Raw genomic sequence first — 17,791 nt, forward strand, 5'->3', positions numbered from 1 at the left:
CAGATGACTTTAATTTGTGTCAAGTTGACATAAAACTAGCCAGCACTGCAGGGGAAGGCATTTCTGTTCAATTCTTCTATGTGTGGTATGTCATTCCTACCTGGAAATGCAGTTTCATGGTTCTCCAGAAGTTTCAGCTGGCAATGTTTAAAATAGGTCTCTATGTCTGTTTATCACTTTAATGAGAATAATTTCATTGTCTTGCACATAGTTTATAAACATTGTCAGCCTGAAGTAAACTTTCTCACAATCAAATTTTAATAAATCAAAACCTCTCCCCTATTTATAGTTGAATAAGATTTTTGTTTTATTAAAAATAAATAGTAAAAGTGTATTAAATACCTTCCCCTTTTTGGGTATGAAAAGTTCCTTTTTATTATTGAGACAACTATCATTCACTGTAGATTATCACTTCATAAACACATTTGCTCTTATGGCATTTTTTGTGTGTATGTTTTTCTCCAGGAGTTTTCTTTAGATCTGAATTTTAAATTTTCTTTGCATTCTGTCCTGTCCAGCAGGGCATTAAACAGGGGTCTGGGGAGGTTACCTGAAAGAGAAGATGGGGGACAGGCAACCGCAAAGAATGGCGATCTGTCTATATAGGATGATCAAATCACAATTTTTACTTTTTCACACAGGGGTTATATACACAAAAAGGCAGGATGTGGGGGAAGGGGTTGATGCAGGAATGCAAGTGTTCAGGGGGAGTACAGATATTTTCCAGAACAGAGTATCAGCTGAGTGAAGCTTCAGGTCACTATTATAGACTCCACCTATAATTCACTTGTCCTCATCTAAGTTGGTACTATCCATCAAGGTTACTTATCTACAAGGTCTATGATGACCCAGGCTGGCAAATTTCCACCAAAGCTGCTTGTTTACAATATCTTATAGCTATCTGTTTCAGTGTTTTTCCACAGAGACCCGAGACTTTGTGTTAGCAGGCTGACTTAGGCCTATGGTTGATTTTAGACCTTCAGTGTATAAGCAAAGCTGCCCCTGACAGCATTCATTTATTTGTCTGTGGACGATTATTTGGGGGAGAGGGGGAGTGCATTGCAGTGTACCTATGAAGGGCAGAGGACAATTTAAAAGAGCTGATTCTTTCCTTCTGTGTGTGTCCCTGGGAAAGGAACTGAGGTCATCAGGTTTGGTGACAGGAACCTTTGCCCCTGAGCCATGATGCTGACCTCTGCTCTGCATTTTTGTATGTATGTATTTGTACATATGCTTCAATGCCCAGCTTCTTTCTCTGCCTCTGCCTGACTCCAGGGCATTTTCAGTACAAGATACTCAAAGCCTTGAAGGATTATCTAGTGGTTGCCAAAGAACTCAGCAGTAGGCCATAACTCCAGAAGCTAAGTTTATAAGATTGTTATAGAAGACCAGATGTTGTATTACTAATTTACATGAGAAACAATTACTGATACAAGAACCAGAAAACTTGGAGTCCATGTCAGCACTGTTTTGCTTGTTGCTGTTGGCCTGGTTTTTGATGTTTGATTGGTTTAGTTATATGGGAAATTAAAGCCAAAATAAACTCAGCTCAGAGGAGCATGAAGGGCTTATGTGGGCAGACCTACAAGGACGGCAAATAAGTTTAAGATTGAGTACAGAATCAGAGCTTGGGGAGGTGGATGAAACAGGAGGGGTGCAGCAGCCTGTGTCTGTGATCGAGGCTCCCTGCATTCCTCCAGATACTGCGATCTTACCAAGCAGAGCATTGCTTACAGACCCATCTTTGCAACCATCTCTGTCTTCTAACAGGTAGTGTCCTTGTTCATGTAGTAACCAGTCAAGCAGCACATTGTCAAGTCCTATCTGGGAAATGGGGGCTGGAAGAAATCTGATTCCTTCCTATCCATCTTCTGCTAGCTCTACAAGGGAAAATACCATTTCCTTCACAAATAGCATTTTACAGAAGAATCCCAGTGTGAGCTAGGGAGATGGTTCAGTCACTAACTGATGTTAGGGAGGACCCAGCATCAGTTCTCAGTTCCCAGGTAACTCACAATTCCATGGGGATCTGATGCCTTCTTCTGGCCTCTGTGGACACAGCACACATGTGTTGCACTTACAGACATGCAAACAAAACACATAATACATAAAATAAAAATTAATTTCTAGTTTTACTCCACTGTGGTCTGAAACAAAGAATTTTCTCACTTGTTTATTTTTTTTAGACTTGATTCATGTCCTAGGATATGACCAGTTTTAGAGAAGTTTCCATGTGCTGAGAAAAAATGTGTATTCCCTATCTATTAAGTGGAGTATCCTGTGTATGTCTGTTAAGTCCCATTCACCTAAAGTGTATCTTAGCTCTGAAGTTTCCTTGTTTTATGTTTGGAAGCCCTATCCAAATATCAGAGTGGAGAGCTGAAGTCCTCCACTAGCATCGTGTCGGGTCCTGTGCCATCTTTAATATCTTCTCATGTGTCATGAAATTCGGGCCTTCAGGATTTGGTGCATAAACATTTACAACTGTTAAACATCTAGGTGAACTGTTTCTTTTTATTAATGTGCAGTGTTCATTTTAATTTCTTCTCATTAGTTTTGGCCTGAAGTTTAGAGTGTCTGATGTACAGGTGGCTGAGCTGTTTCTTTATGCTTTATATTGGCCTGTTCCTTTGTTTTTGCATCCTATGGTAGTTGTTTTGGTATCTTTGTCAGATAAGTATGCTTCTTGGAGACAACATATCATTGTGATTCAGCCATTATTCTGTACCTTTTTATTGGTGAGATGAGGTTTGCACTTAAGGTTATTATAGAAGGTATTTGCTATTTCCTATAAATCTGTTAGGTGATGTTCTGGTTCACTGAATTATCTATCTATAGATAGGGGTGTGTGTATGTGTGTGTGTGTGTATGTGTGTGTGTAGTCCTTAGAGAGGACTATAGTCCTTAGAGAGTCAGCTCAGAAAGAGGGAAGGCTATTCAGGCTCAGGCTCACAGTCACAGCTTCCTAACCCATGAATAACCTCATTGTTTTGGGCCTGTGGATCATACAGCAAAGCAATACTGCACACCTCACATCCAGGATACAAAGAGATGGGGAAAAGGGCAGATCTGGTGGTGCATGTCTGAAATCCCAGCATTCAGGAGGCTGAAGCGGAAGAACCTGGAGTTCCAGGCAGCCTGGCATCACCACCAGACCCTGTCTCAGAAAGGGGGTGAAGAAGAGAGAGAAGGTGAACACTGGAACAGGGGAAGGGGAGTAGGGTTTCACTGTACAGTTTGGGCAGACACCCAATGACCTAGGGACCTCTTATTAGGCTCCATGACCTCAAATTTCCACTATCCCTTGATAGCACCCCTCTGGGAGCAAACCTTGAGCATACACACCTTTGGGGGACATTCAAGCTCCAAACTATCAGGAAAGGAGGAATTTTTTTTTTTTAAATTACGTTTTATTTGAATAATAATACTTCACATACCAGTCACAGCTCCCTACCTTCCTTCTCTTCTCCCAGTCCCACCATCACAAATTTCTCCCCCTATTTTCCCCTCCCCTTCTCTGAGGAGAAGGAGAAGCCCCTCCCCCTTGAGTACCACCCCATCAAGTTGCAGCAGGACTGAGCGCCTCCTCTCCCACTAAGGCCCTACCAGGTAGGCCAGCTAGGGGAAGGAGATCCAATGGCAGGCAACAGTGTCAGAGGCAATCCCCACTCCAGTTGTTAGGGGACCCACATGAAGACTAAACTGTATATCTGCTACAGATGTGTTGGGGGCCCAGGTCCAGCCCCTGCATGCTTTTTGGTTGGTAGTTCAGTCTCTGTGAGAGGAATTATTTCTTTACTCCCTTCAACCCAGCAAGGTGAGTGATTCACCCAAGAAAAGGAGAGCAGCAGACCTGGAGCAAGATCTCTTCCTGCAGCTTAGCAACACTTCCTGCAAGCTGAGGCTCTTGGCTTGCTGCCAAATATGAGTGCCTTGTGAGGCTTCTTTTTTCTTGATTTTTGTTTTAACATGAAGGAAGTTGTATCAGAGGATCCAGAAAATGTACACAGAACTTTAAAATTCATATCAAAATGTCCAAATTTGGATTGTCTCCTGCACTATAGACATACAACATATCATAGCCCTGGCTTCTGCAAATGTCTCCTGTCCCCACTCACCCACCCGCCACTGCCCTACCTCTCTCAGCATCCTCCCTATTGGAGGCAGGCTTCCTGCCCTCAGTGTCCATGCCCTATTCCCTTCTCTGCCCCATACTTCAACATTTACACCACATACACACACAACACACACACATATACACACCACACACACAAATATACCATACACACACATACACACCACAAACACACACATACACATAGACACACCACACATACATACACCACACACATCCACACCCCATATACACACACATGTACACCATACCCCCACACATAGACATACACATACCACACACATACACCCCATACACACCACACCCCCACACATCCACACCACATACACACATACACACCACACCCACACACATACATATCACACCCACACACATATACACACCATACACACATATATACCCCATACACACCCATGCACACACACACCCCACACACACCACAAACACACACCCCACACATACACATATACACACAACACATACACCCCATACACACACATAAACATATACACACCACACATACACATATACAAACCACACACACATACACATCCTATATACACACACCACACACACATACACACTACACCCCACACATACACACACTACACACATATACACACCACACACACATACACACTCCATACACACACATACACACAACACACACATACATACCACACACCCAAACCCCCACATATACACATACACACACCACACACACATACATACCCCCCTCACACACATACACACACACACCACATACCACACATACACATATACACACCACACACATACATACCACACAAATATACACATACCACACACATACACACACATATACACACATCACGCTCACATACACATATCATACACACATACACACACATACACATACCATACATACACACATCACACTCACATACACATACCATACACACACATACACACATCACACTCACATACACATACCATACATACACACACACATACACACATCACGCTCACATACACATGTCATACACACATACACACACATACACAGACTATACATACACACATCACACTCGCATACACATACACCACACACACATACACACATCACACTCACATACACATACCATACACACATACACACACATACACATACCATACATTCACATATCACACTCACATACACATACCATACACACACATACACACATCACACTCACATACACATACCATACATACACACACATATACACACCATACACACATACATGCAGAGAAAGAGAGAGAAAGGGAGAGACTGCCTACTTCCCTCAATATTCCCCATGAATATACTGTTGCCATGCTTCCTGCCTTCCTTCTTTCCTATCCATACCCCATTCCTTTCTCCACTCTTTATCTCAACATTTACACACACACACGCACACACACACACACACACACACACACACACACACACAAAGCACTGCCCTACTTCCCTCAGCATCCCCCATGCCCTGACTGTGTCCCTTGGTATTTAAAGTCAACATGTTGGTGACTTGGTTTTATTTGTTTCATTCCAGAAATGGATCAAGTTTAAGAGGGACTTTGATAATTTCAAGACTCAATGTATTCCCTGGGAAATGAAGATCAAGGACATTGAAAGTCAGTATATTTTGGCATCGCTGTTTTTAACTGGTTTCCTTGGCCTTCTGGATAGATCACTTCATAGATTCTGTTGCATCAGGAAAGGTGGGGATTGGATGAGTACAGGAACCAGATTCGAATCCAGATTCCTCACTTTCTGTTGCGAGAGCTCAGGTGGCTCAGCCCCCCACAGAGGTTCAGGTTATCTCCCTGCAGTGTAAAACTGAGCTCTGGGTCTTGATGTGGACGGGCTGGCATGAAAGCCCCAGTCCTTCAGGCAGCGCTGGTTTCTTCATGGACACGTTTCACCCTTCCCTCCCAGGTCACTTTGGGTCTTCTGTGGCATCTTACTTCATCTTTCTCCGATGGATGTATGGAGTTAACCTTGTCCTTTTTGGTTTAATATTTGGTCTAGTCATCATCCCAGAGGTAAGAACAGAACTTCCTATGTCTTCAGACAGAGTTGATGAGGCTTGACTACAGCCAGCATCTTCATTTATATTTTCCAAATACTCTCTCTCTCTCCCTTTTTTTGCTATAATCTGTCATTCTTTAAAAACAAAAACCTTTTTTTAGAAAAGATATTGCTATATAGTCCAGAATGCCCTCAAACTCATAATCCCCCTGCCTCATTCCTCCCAATGCTTTTATTATAAGCATGTCCCACATGTGCAGCTCTGTTTAAATTCAGTATTCATGTCAGTCGCCTTGGTAGTTCAGTATAAAACATGGAACCAGAACCAACACCCTGGATTAAGAAACTGATAACAGCTTTTCTGCCTTTCATTCATACTTAAAATGAGAGAAAAATTGCACATGTGCAGGGGCCAGAAGATATGTTATATATCTATATAACTTTGCAATGTATCCCCTTAAGACAGACTCTGCCAACTAGACACAGTGGTGCACACCTTTGATCCTAGCGCTTGGAAGCCAGAGGCAGGCAGATCTCTATGTGTTCAAAGCCAGACTGGTCTATGTTTCAAGCTGTACACCAGTCATGGCTACATAGAGAGAATCTGACTAGACAAGCAAACAAGCAAATACAAAGAGGTTCTCTTGATGAATCTAGAGTTAGGTCAATAGCCAGCAAGCCTAGTGATCCTCCTACCTGCTCCTCACCCTACACACACACACACACACACACACACACACAACCACTGAGATTACCTGCACTGTACTCAACTTCTTGCATGGGTGCTGGGGCCTCTGACTCAGGTCCTCATGATTACACAGCAACAGCAAGCACTCCTGCCTACGAAGCCAACTCCCCAGACCAAATTTTGTGGAGTTTTTAAAAGCTAGATGATAGTTGGGCAAAAAGTAGTTAAGTTTTATTATTACGACTAACTATACTTATGTATTGTGTATGCTCCTTTAGATGTAAGATATTTCCCAATAACTATAAAAATTAAAATCTAAAAAAAAAAAAAAAAAAAAAGAAACGCAAAGCCTGGGTGACACATACCTGCACATCAGCACTGGGGAGGGGGAGGCAAAGGCAGGAGGAGCACTGCAGGTTCTAGGCCAGCCAGGACCAGATCCACAGAGGGCAGGTGGAGGGTGTGGGGAGAGGGAAATAAACCTGAAAATATGAACCTGTATGTAAAGTAACCAGCAAAAGTAATGTAGTGAAATACCAAGTGGATGCTACAAAAGCTGAGAACAGTGTCATGTGTCTTTGTCTTCAGCATTTGTCATTTTTTTAAAATTCCTACTTTAGCCAATAGGTCAAAAATTGAATAGTTTGTATATTTTGTGCTAAAAGCACAATTTGTCTACAAATAATATCACTGCAGAAGTCCCCAAATCCATGTATTCTACCAAAATATGTTCTACTTTACATAAAAGACTATGTGAAGATGGTTACAGTCTTTAAATAGACAAACATTGCCAACAAAACCTACACTTTGCTATCTGATTTATAATACATTCAAAAATGTTGACATGAGAACAATAAATCCATAAAATAACTAATAAAAATTAATAGTCTAGAAGATTTCCATTAGAAGCAATGTAATGTTTAATGGTCAAAAAAAATTAATTCATATTTTTAAAAAGCCAATCTTGGGTCTGGAGAGGTGGCTCAATTGTTACTGCATCTACTGCTCTTCAAGAAGACTGATGCTCTATCAGATCACGTGGCTCAATCACCTGTCACTCTAGTTCCTGGGGATCTGACGTAATTTTCTGGCCTCCTCAGGTGCCCCATATACTCACATAGACACACAGACCCAGACAAAAAGATAAACAGACAGACAGACAGACAGACAGACAGACAGACACACACACACACACACACACACACACACACACACATATATATATATATATATATATATATATATATATATACATATATACATATACATACACACACACATGCATGAATGCATGCATGCACATACATGCATGGACACACAAATAAAAAAATATTTCTTGAAAAGCCAATCCATCCTAAATCAGTATGTAACTTTGATCCAATTCTGACCTTTCTCCTAAGAGTATGAGTAAGGCTCACAGAAGGACATGGGATTTGTTAAATGTATTTACTGTTACCGTTTACATTTTCTCCACTTACACCCTGTCATCTGTCCCCACGGGAGGTGCTGATGGGCATGCCCTATGGAAGTATACCCAGAAAGACGGTGCCTCGAGCTGAGGAAGAAAGAGCCATGGATTTCTCTGTCCTTTGGGATTTTGAGGTATGAACCATGGTGTCAACACACCTCCATTTTGCCATTACAAAGTAGGTGTCCTTCACTCTGAAGTCAAATTTCAGCCCCCTCAAAAATGAGTGACAGTAAACTGAAGTAAGTTCCCAAGTGCCCAGGCACACTGCTCCAAGGAATCTCTTTATCCTCTACTCCACTCAGGGATCCCTAGGAAGACGAGTGAGTAGATGATGTGAATATTACATTGACTTGTTGAAAAGTGATAGTTTCTTCAGATAGGACCCTGGTTAAACAAAATGCTTTCCCACCCTTTTTTTCTATGCTGTGCTCATTTGATCAGGGCTGCTGTCAGGATGCCATGTCTTGTGTGTAGATGGTTACATCTCCATTTCCTCTGCTGTCAGAGTGAACTTTGTAAAATGCAGGTGGAGCGTGCCCACTCCTAGTTCAGCTAACCCTTACTTCCCATTCCCAGTAGAGTTAACGCCAATGGTCTTCATTGGGCTTACAAAAGGTCCCTGCACACACACACAGCACTGCACTGCAGTGCCTCACCCCCTGCTGATGAACCTGTCCCGGGAATCTTCTTCCTTATCCTCCATGCCTTTCATTTGTAGTTTCTTTCTTTCTTTCTTTCTTTTTTTTTTTTTTTTTTTTTTTTTTTTGGTTTTTTGAGACAGGGTTTCTCTGTGTAGCCCTGGCTGTCCTGGAACTCACTCTGTAGACCAGGCTGGCCTTGAACTCAGAAATCCACCTGCCTCTGCCTCCCAAGTGCTGGGATTAAAGGCGTGGGCCACCACCTCCCAGCCTCATTTGTAGTTTCAAAAGGTTCCTGAGGTCGTGTTGCCTGCAATGCCGTGGGCTGGCATCCTCAAGCTTTAGAGTCAAACTTGAGTCTCCTCAGAAATGAGTAACAATGAGTTGCAGTGATTTCCCAGGGTACCCAGCCACATTGCTACCAGGGGTTGTCTTTACTTCTTACCCAGAAATCCCTGTTGAAATCTCTCACCTACCAAAAGCAAATGGAATTCATTCAACAATTCTTTATGTTATATTCAGCAAAGAAGTATAAAAGAGAACTAAAATGTAAATTAATTATTAATCTAACTAATATAAAGTTTACTCACTACTAAAGCCAAGTACACTTAAAAGTAAAATCTAAAACAGGGACAGATGAAATGGCTCAGAGGGTAGGCATGCCTGTCAGTGAGACTGACACACACACACATACACATGCACACATACACACATGCACACACATACACACATGCACGCACACACACACACACAAGCACAGGAACACACATACACAGTTGTCTGGGGTCATTTTGAAATGTTACAAAAGCCCACAAACCCTTGTTTATTTCTGGCCTCCACATATATTGCCTCCACAATCAGGAAGCAGAGAAATGATTACTAGTTATTTAAGAACCTAGTTATCAAACACAATAGCTTGGAGCTATACATTCTTGGGCGCACATGCTGGGCACATATGCTCACATGCATACACACACTCACCTCTCCTTCCTGAATCTCCATGCACTACATGCAGTGAGAGAATGATGAAGGGACAGATGATGACTATGGATGGCCTCTGGAAACACTATGAATTGAATATTTAGGACTCTTTTTCTGTACACCTGCTTTAAAACTCTGAGACAGAAATCCCTGATAGAATGGAAGTGTACAATTAATCTCTCCTCTGAGATTATAAGCACTTTGGATGTCTTTCCTACAGGGCTACATCAAATATTCCGCTCTCTTCTATGGCTACTACAACAACCAGCGGACCATCGGATGGCTAAGGTACAGGCTGCCCATGGCTTACTTTATGGTGGGAGTCAGCGTGTTTGGCTACAGCCTGATGATTGTCATTAGGTCGTAAGTATAAGGGTCTTGTATAAGTAAATATACAAGTGGGGTTGTGTATATGTAAGTTGTATATAAGTAAATAAGTGGGGTTTGATCTTTCTTCATTCTAACAACTCTCCTCTGACTACTCTGTGTGTACTTCCCTGTGATATACTTTAGGAGGAAGCAAACAAGCAACTATACAAGTCTTCTAGCTCCTTGTCACTGCTGTGACGAGATAACTGACAAAGGCAACTTAAGGGAGAAAGGTCTTACTTGGGCTCACAGTTCTAGAGTACAATACATCATGGCAGGATCTGGTGGCAGGAGCTTGAGGCAGCTGGTCATATTGCCTCCATAGCCAGGAAGCAGAGACATGATGGCTAATCACTTGAGCTAGCATGTCTCCTTTTTCTTCAGTCCAGGAGCCTAGCCCACTGAACAGTGTCGCTAACAGTTTGGTCTTCCCAACTCTATTAACCTAGTCTAGATAACCCCTCACCAGCATGTCCAGAGGTGTGTCTCCTAGGTGATTCCAGATCTCATCAAGTTGACATTCAGTATTAGTGATCACACCAAGCCAATGCAGATTATGGAGTATCTATAATAAGCCAGATGATGTGTGAAGCTCTGGGAGATGAACTTTATGAAATGAAACCCCTCTAAATGAGGAAGAGCACAGTGAGTGACGTGAGAGTTTGAAGTGTGGGATGTAAGCAGAAGAAGCACATAAACAAAGACCCAATGGCAGCAAACAATTCCACAATTCCTACTGAGGCAACCCATCCAGTTTTCCAAACTAGCAAAAGGCCACTGTAGCTTGAGACAGAGTGTGGTATCTGATAAGGTGGCTGGAAGTTGGCAGGCCTGTTTCTGCTTTTCTCCAGGGCTCAGCCTCCTTAGAATGAATGAATGAATGAATGAATGAATGAAGTGAATGAATGTTCCAAACCTGTCATTTACACATATATAAACAATAGTCCTATACCAAAAGAATTTGTATGGCTGTGGTTAATCATGGCAGCCTCTCTGGCCCCAGCTCTATCTTCCTTGGTGATCAAGATTGGCCTTTATATGTCAGTGTCTCTTTATTCTCTCTCTCTCTCTCTCTCTCTCTCTCTCTCTCTCTCTCTCTCTCTGTGTGTGTGTGTGTGTGTGTGTAATAAAAATAATATATATACACATGCATATACACACATATGTATGTATGTATTTCTTAATCACTCTCTGCCTTATTTTTTTTGAGATAGGAGCTCTCACTGAACCTGTAGTCTACCAGTTCAGACAGGCTGTCTAGCCAGTGAGCTCTGGGAATCTATCTGTCTCCACTTCCCAAGCCCTGGAATTGCAGACACACCTGGCTCTTTACCTAAGTGCTAGGAGCCCCAACTTGGGTCCTCTTGCCAGTAGCAAGCACTTTTTTATGATTTACTTATTTATTTTCTGTATATGAGCACACTATAGCTCTCTTCAGACACACCAGAAGAGGGCATCAGATCCCAGTATAGATGGTGGTGAGCCACCATGTGGTTTCTGGGAATTGAATTCAGAACCTCTGGAAAAGCAGTCAGTGCTCTTAACTGCTGAGCCATCTCTCCAGCCCCCTAGCAGCACTTTAACAGCGAGTCCATCTCCCCCAGCTTCATCTGTTCCTCTTAATTCATATCCTTTGAAGGAAAAAAATTAGTTCAGACCATGAATATGGGATGTTTCTGTGATGAACCCAAAACACCTAGGTCCTGTGGACCAGCAAGTCCAAACAGTCATCAGTCAAGCTAGACTCAAGGGGAAGCACAAAGTTCCCACACTATCTGGTGAAATCCATGATTGGAATTTCGTAGTTCCCACGGGCTGAGCAGCAGGGAGTACTGAGAGGCTGGGTCAGGTAGGATGAAGCAGGCAGCCAACAAGGACCCAGGGACTTTCATCCAAGCTTGCTGAAGGACGTATTAACCAGTTTATCTAACCAACATCCTTGAGAGTTGCTGAGTTTTTATTAAATACTTATTTACTTTATTTTACATATGTGAGCATTTTTGCCTACATGTACATATGTGTACATGTGTGCCTAGTGCCCAGGAAAGTCAGAGGAGGGCAGCGGATCCCCTGGACTTGTAGTTATAGACAACTGTACCTGTAACAATAGACAACTGTAGCCACCATGTGGTTGCTAGGAATAGAACCTGAGTCCTCTGCAAGAGCAGCAAGTGCTTTAACCACTGAGATATCTCAGCCCAAGTTGCTAAGTTTTATATCAGAAAAATACATACCTCTAGCTAAGGAAATTAGATGGCTTAGACAGACACATTTGTGTTTGAGAATAAAGTTCTCAGGTTCTCAGACTGGAACCCAAACTAGTTTGACCAACTGAGTCAAGCCTCAAGAAATCCAATGCAAGGACAAAAAGCATAATGGAGTTTCCTGTACCTTTCAGACTTGTTATCTAACTGACACCATGGGTACTTGTAGGTAACTTTAAATTTTGGGAGAATAGATCCCTGGGTGTGATCAAAATTGTCCTAGCTAATGTCCCTTCCTGCCTTCCCCCTTCATTAGAGGTCAACTTGTACCCAAGACTGACTTAGGCCTAGGATCCCATTGGCTGATGTAGCAGAAAAGAGATAGGTGTAACAACAGTAACATGTTCTCTAGGATGGCCAGCAATACCCAGGGTAGCACCAGCGAGGGGGACAGTGACAACTTCACATTCAGCTTCAAGATGTTCACCAGCTGGGACTACCTCATCGGGAATTCAGAGACAGCAGACAACAAATATGTCTCCATCACCACCAGCTTCAAGGTAGTGACCCTGGGGCTGTTTCTCCTTCCTGAGGAAACTCTGGGTCCCTCTAGCCACTGGGAAGCTTCCCCCAGCTGGGTGAGAGGAAATGGGTCTCCAAATAAATAATCTGGAAGAGCCATATCAGTCTACACACCTTCTAAAAAGTTGCTCACAGCAGAGCATACTAAGAATCTTTCTTCCGTGACAGAGGATCCTGACTTCTGAAGTCTGGGCCTGCCTCTTCCCTCACAACATTCCTTTCTAGTAGAGTTCATGGAAGGACAATTCATGTCAACCTTCTCTATGTGCTAGAATTGCATAGAGAGCTTTAAAATCACCCTGCCCGGGGCCTTTAAGATGTTTATGTGACTGGCTACCATTATTATTGTTGTAGTTTAGGTTGGCTGTTTGGCTTTTTTAAAGCTCTCCAAGTAGCAGAACACCCATTTAAGGATGTGGAAATGAAAGAATTAACCTTGTAGTTCTTACAATCCATGTCCCTTACAGTCCTCATTATTTTGTTCCCAAGAAATTTGAAGTGGGCTGATAAAATATAGTTCGGCCAAAATAACCATCGTAGTGGTATACACTTGAAATCCTGGCACTTGGGAATGAAAATAGAAGGATCATGAGTTTGAGGCCAGGCTGGGCTATTACACAGCAAGACTGTGTCTCAATCAAGCAAACATGAACCAGACAGTAGAGAAATAAACAGAGGCAGAAACTATAGCGTGTTATATTGCGCCTCCATGGCTGTAAAACTACTGCAAGCCTTTAAGACAAGGGTCTCATTAAGTAGCCTAGGGTAGCCTTGAACTTCTGACCCTCTGTCTCAGCTTCCTGAGTGGAAGGCTACAGGGACGCTCCACTATACCTGGCTTCCACTCCAAGCTCTCAGTAGCTTCTCCTGAGTAGTTTGGTGGGCCCTTTCCTGATGACTTAGCACTTGCTGTACATCAGCTGTGCACAGCTCCCTTCTCATTTGCCCTCTCTAACCTGGCCCTCCCTGGGAGGAGGAATGCTCTTCCACTCACTGGCAACAAGATTTGAGCTTACTACCTACCAAATGGGTTTACTGGGCCAGAGTGCTTTCACCTGGCAGTGGGTGGATGCGGAGCCGACTCAGTTCTGTCCTCTCCTCTCAGCCATCTGCAGCCATGGGCAGGAAAGGCTGGAGTGGCTGTGACTCTAGCCCACACCAAGGGTCCTGCCATGCCTATAATAATAGAATTAGGAATAAAGCATTTTCTATTGAAAGCAGAGGTAATACACACACATAACTGGACCACCATGTCCAGCAGAGTAACAATTCACATGAAGCAAGAAGGATGCCTGGTTCAACACAACTCAGTAGCAGATGTTAGTTCAAACTTTGATATTCTGGCCCCGAGTAGTTTATTTTAGGCATATTTAAACACAGTATAATTTGAACAAAAAAATTCTGGTGATAACTAACTTAATCTCACATACAAAGTAAAGCTTAAAACATTAAAATAAAGATTAAAACAACATTGTACAGGAGTCCAGCCCAGCACCACTTCTTTGAGGAAGGCAGCAGTGGGGTTTGGAGTCAGCAGTGAGGCCAAAGTTTATTTATCTTTGGTAATTCTTCTGTCTATAACACTTTATTATTCTAAGGCCAAAAGCATTGGCTTCTGGTAATAAACTCTTTTGTTAGCAGCAAGGGATTAAAAAGAAGAAAAGCTAAATTGGTAGGACTCTTCTCTCTGGCTCAAGGACCACTTGCTGGGCAGGTAAGAGGCTTGGACCTGTTAGCTCTTCGTGAATAAGGAAGAAAAGAGAAAAAGGGGAAATCTTTTACACAGGCGATATGCACAGACACACATACACTCTTACACACATACACATTCTGATCAGGTGCAACCACCTGTCTCATAAATTCCACAGGTGTTTGTGCATACTTACATACATACACACATGCCTACCCATGCATCTATATACATACATATAGACAGACAGACATAGACACATATACATTTGGTAGATAATGCAGACCCCCCCCCCCAAAGCCACCACTTCATTTCTCCTCTCTGGCCTTTTTATATATTCTTAGACAAAAGTTCTTTAGAATATTACCTCATAGATAAAACATTACATAAAAGGGGAGTTACAGAAGGATGTTGATAGTAACTTCAAAGCAGTGTTTCATTCTTTAAGCTTATTATAAGTTCAAAGCCACAGTTTCACATGGCCTTGCTTTATCATAGTGCACACCTGTGGCTTCATCCTTGGATCTGACCTAGAATGAATGTTTTTCCTTGATCACAGATTTGTCCTAAGCCTCTTTCTCTTTTTAGTACAATTTATGAAAGTTCATTGTATGCTTTATTATGCAGCCTTTACTTACTATTCTATGAGGAGTGGGCACATTTTATTTTTGATTTTAACTTTATTACATCTTTCTGACAAAAAACTGAAATCATCTCTTAATACATTTTTCCTAAAATTAAGAATTCTATAAAATCATTAATTCATCTAGACAGTATTAATTCATGAAAGTTCATCTTCATGTTGATCTGTAGGATCTGCCCAATAGAGTGGGCTGATGCCCAGGAATCATTAGCCTATGTAATAGTGACAGGAAAAGGCATATCAGTAAGCAATCCTGGGATGAAATCTCTGAAAGCCCAACAATTTGGAGCTTGCTCATCTCAGCCATGCAAAGTGCTGGGCCATCTCCAGAAAACCTACTTGCATGCCTTTAGCTGTTCCTAGATGGCTCCTGATAACATTGAAACTCTTTGTAGAGTACATGTGACATTGTCCAAGATGGGTTCTATTGACTGACTGCATGTGACATCTCAAGAGTCTAGGGGAGGATCTGGTACGGATCTCAGTCATACAGATACCACAAAGGTCACCAGAACATAAACCACCTCTGCTTCCAGCCTTCTGAGCAGAAAACAGATCATACATTTCTCCCTTTGAAGAGACAAGCCTGTGTATTTAACATTTCTAGTTTCCCTAGTGTTTACATGTGAGCACAAAGACATCTGTGCCTCTTACAAGTAACAGTGTAGAACTGAGGATTCTGTGAGCTAACATACACTAGTTGTCTGATGAGTTGGCTAGACCCCAGAGTGAACACAGTAATTGGTGACTGGTAGAGAAGTCTTCTCCCCAGCACTTGGTCCAGGAGACCACGTTTTCCCATCCAAGTCTCCCTGTTACTGCACATATGTCTTCATAGAGAGTTACTGATGCAGGACATAAGCATGATAAAAATCAATTATATTTTTATACTAATAGAAAACAAACTGATTTTAAAACTGATTTTATTTATGATAATTCCCAAAACACAAATATCTAGCCATCACAATAAAAATCAATTATATTTTATACTAACAGAAAACAAACTAATTTTAAATCTTTATTTATGATAATTCCCCAAACATAAATGTCTAGCCATAAATTTAAATAAATTTAAACTCTCTCTACCAAAAAATATGACACACACACACAACCCCCACACACAAACAAAACAAAAAAACAAAAACAGCATTCAATATTAAGAAACTCTAAGAATAGACATTGGTAAAATATAGTTTGGGGAGCAAATCCAAGCTGCTGCATACTTTTGTAAATAAAACTTTATTAAAACAAGAACACACACATTTACTTACATGTGGTTATTTTTCTGAAAAGTGAGAGACACATGGACTGCAGGCTAACAATATCTAAAATCTATGTGAATTTTATAGGCGATTTGACAATTCCTGTACTTGAAAACTTAAGATTAAAATTTTAATCTGAGGGGCTGGAGAGATGGCTCAGAGGTTAAGAGCACTGGATATTCTTACAGAGGACCTGGCTTCCATTCCCAGAATCCACATGGCAGCTCACAACTGTCTATGACTCCAGTTCCTAGGGATCTGGCGTCCTCTTCTGGCCTCCACAGGTACCAGGCACACATGTGGTGCACAGACATGTATGCAGGCAAAACACCCATACACATAAAAAATAATAAAATAACAGAAAACTTAAATGAATTAATACTCCTCAATTTAAATTTACTTGGCCTATTGACTTAAAACAACCCTAGATAGTTCACTGATGCCATTGTGGGCCTTTACATATGCCTGTGGGCAATAACACTAACCCTTCTATTGGCTCACAGTTAGATTAAGAAATGAGTCATAGAAAATACTTAGTACTGTGTCTAGCACATAGTAAATCTCATTTTTCATTATTACAAAATAACCAAACCCAAGATAATAATAACAGAGGAATATATATATTTATAGGAGATATCGCTAACTCTCTGCAGGGTATTATGTCACCTCTGTATGATTTATGGGGATAGAGAAACAACAGCCATAGGTAGCTGGTCCTGGCCTGCTCCTACTCACCCTCTATTTTTCACATGCTAAGGAGTCTATAGTGGACGAACAAGAGAGTAACAAAGAGGGGAATATCCACCTGACAAGATTCCTCCGCGTCCTGGCCAACTTTCTCATTCTCTGCTGTCTGTGTGGAAGTGGGTACCTCATTTACTTTGTGGTGAAACGATCCCAGGAGTTCTCCAAAATGCAGAATGTCAGCTGGTATGAAAGGAATGAGGTAAGATGGGTGTCACCAGTGACACCAAGACTGAGGGAAAATCCTGAAATCACTCTTTGCTGTGAGCTGGGTGCCATTTAGGGGGGGGGGGAGGATGAGAGTGAGGGAGGGAGGGAGGGAGGGAGAGAGTTAGTTTACTAATATTCTGTA

General features: G+C 41.9%; 1 protein-coding gene across 1 annotated transcript in view; it reads left to right on the plus strand.

Annotated features, from left to right (window-relative positions):
- The window catches only part of Tmc2 (transmembrane channel like 2), a 60,680-nt gene that overhangs the window by 18,030 nt on the left and 24,859 nt on the right, over nt 1-17,791 (plus strand). Inside the window, exons 5-10 of the mRNA XM_034495440.2 lie at nt 5,689-5,770; nt 6,075-6,181; nt 8,359-8,457; nt 10,166-10,308; nt 12,931-13,078; nt 17,453-17,641. Coding sequence (XP_034351331.1) covers nt 5,689-5,770; nt 6,075-6,181; nt 8,359-8,457; nt 10,166-10,308; nt 12,931-13,078; nt 17,453-17,641 — 768 coding nt within the window. The remainder of the gene's footprint in view (nt 1-5,688; nt 5,771-6,074; nt 6,182-8,358; nt 8,458-10,165; nt 10,309-12,930; nt 13,079-17,452; nt 17,642-17,791) is intronic.

This window comes from Arvicanthis niloticus, chromosome 2 (assembly GCF_011762505.2).
Source record: "Arvicanthis niloticus isolate mArvNil1 chromosome 2, mArvNil1.pat.X, whole genome shotgun sequence".
NCBI classification, from domain to species: domain Eukaryota; kingdom Metazoa; phylum Chordata; class Mammalia; order Rodentia; family Muridae; genus Arvicanthis; species Arvicanthis niloticus.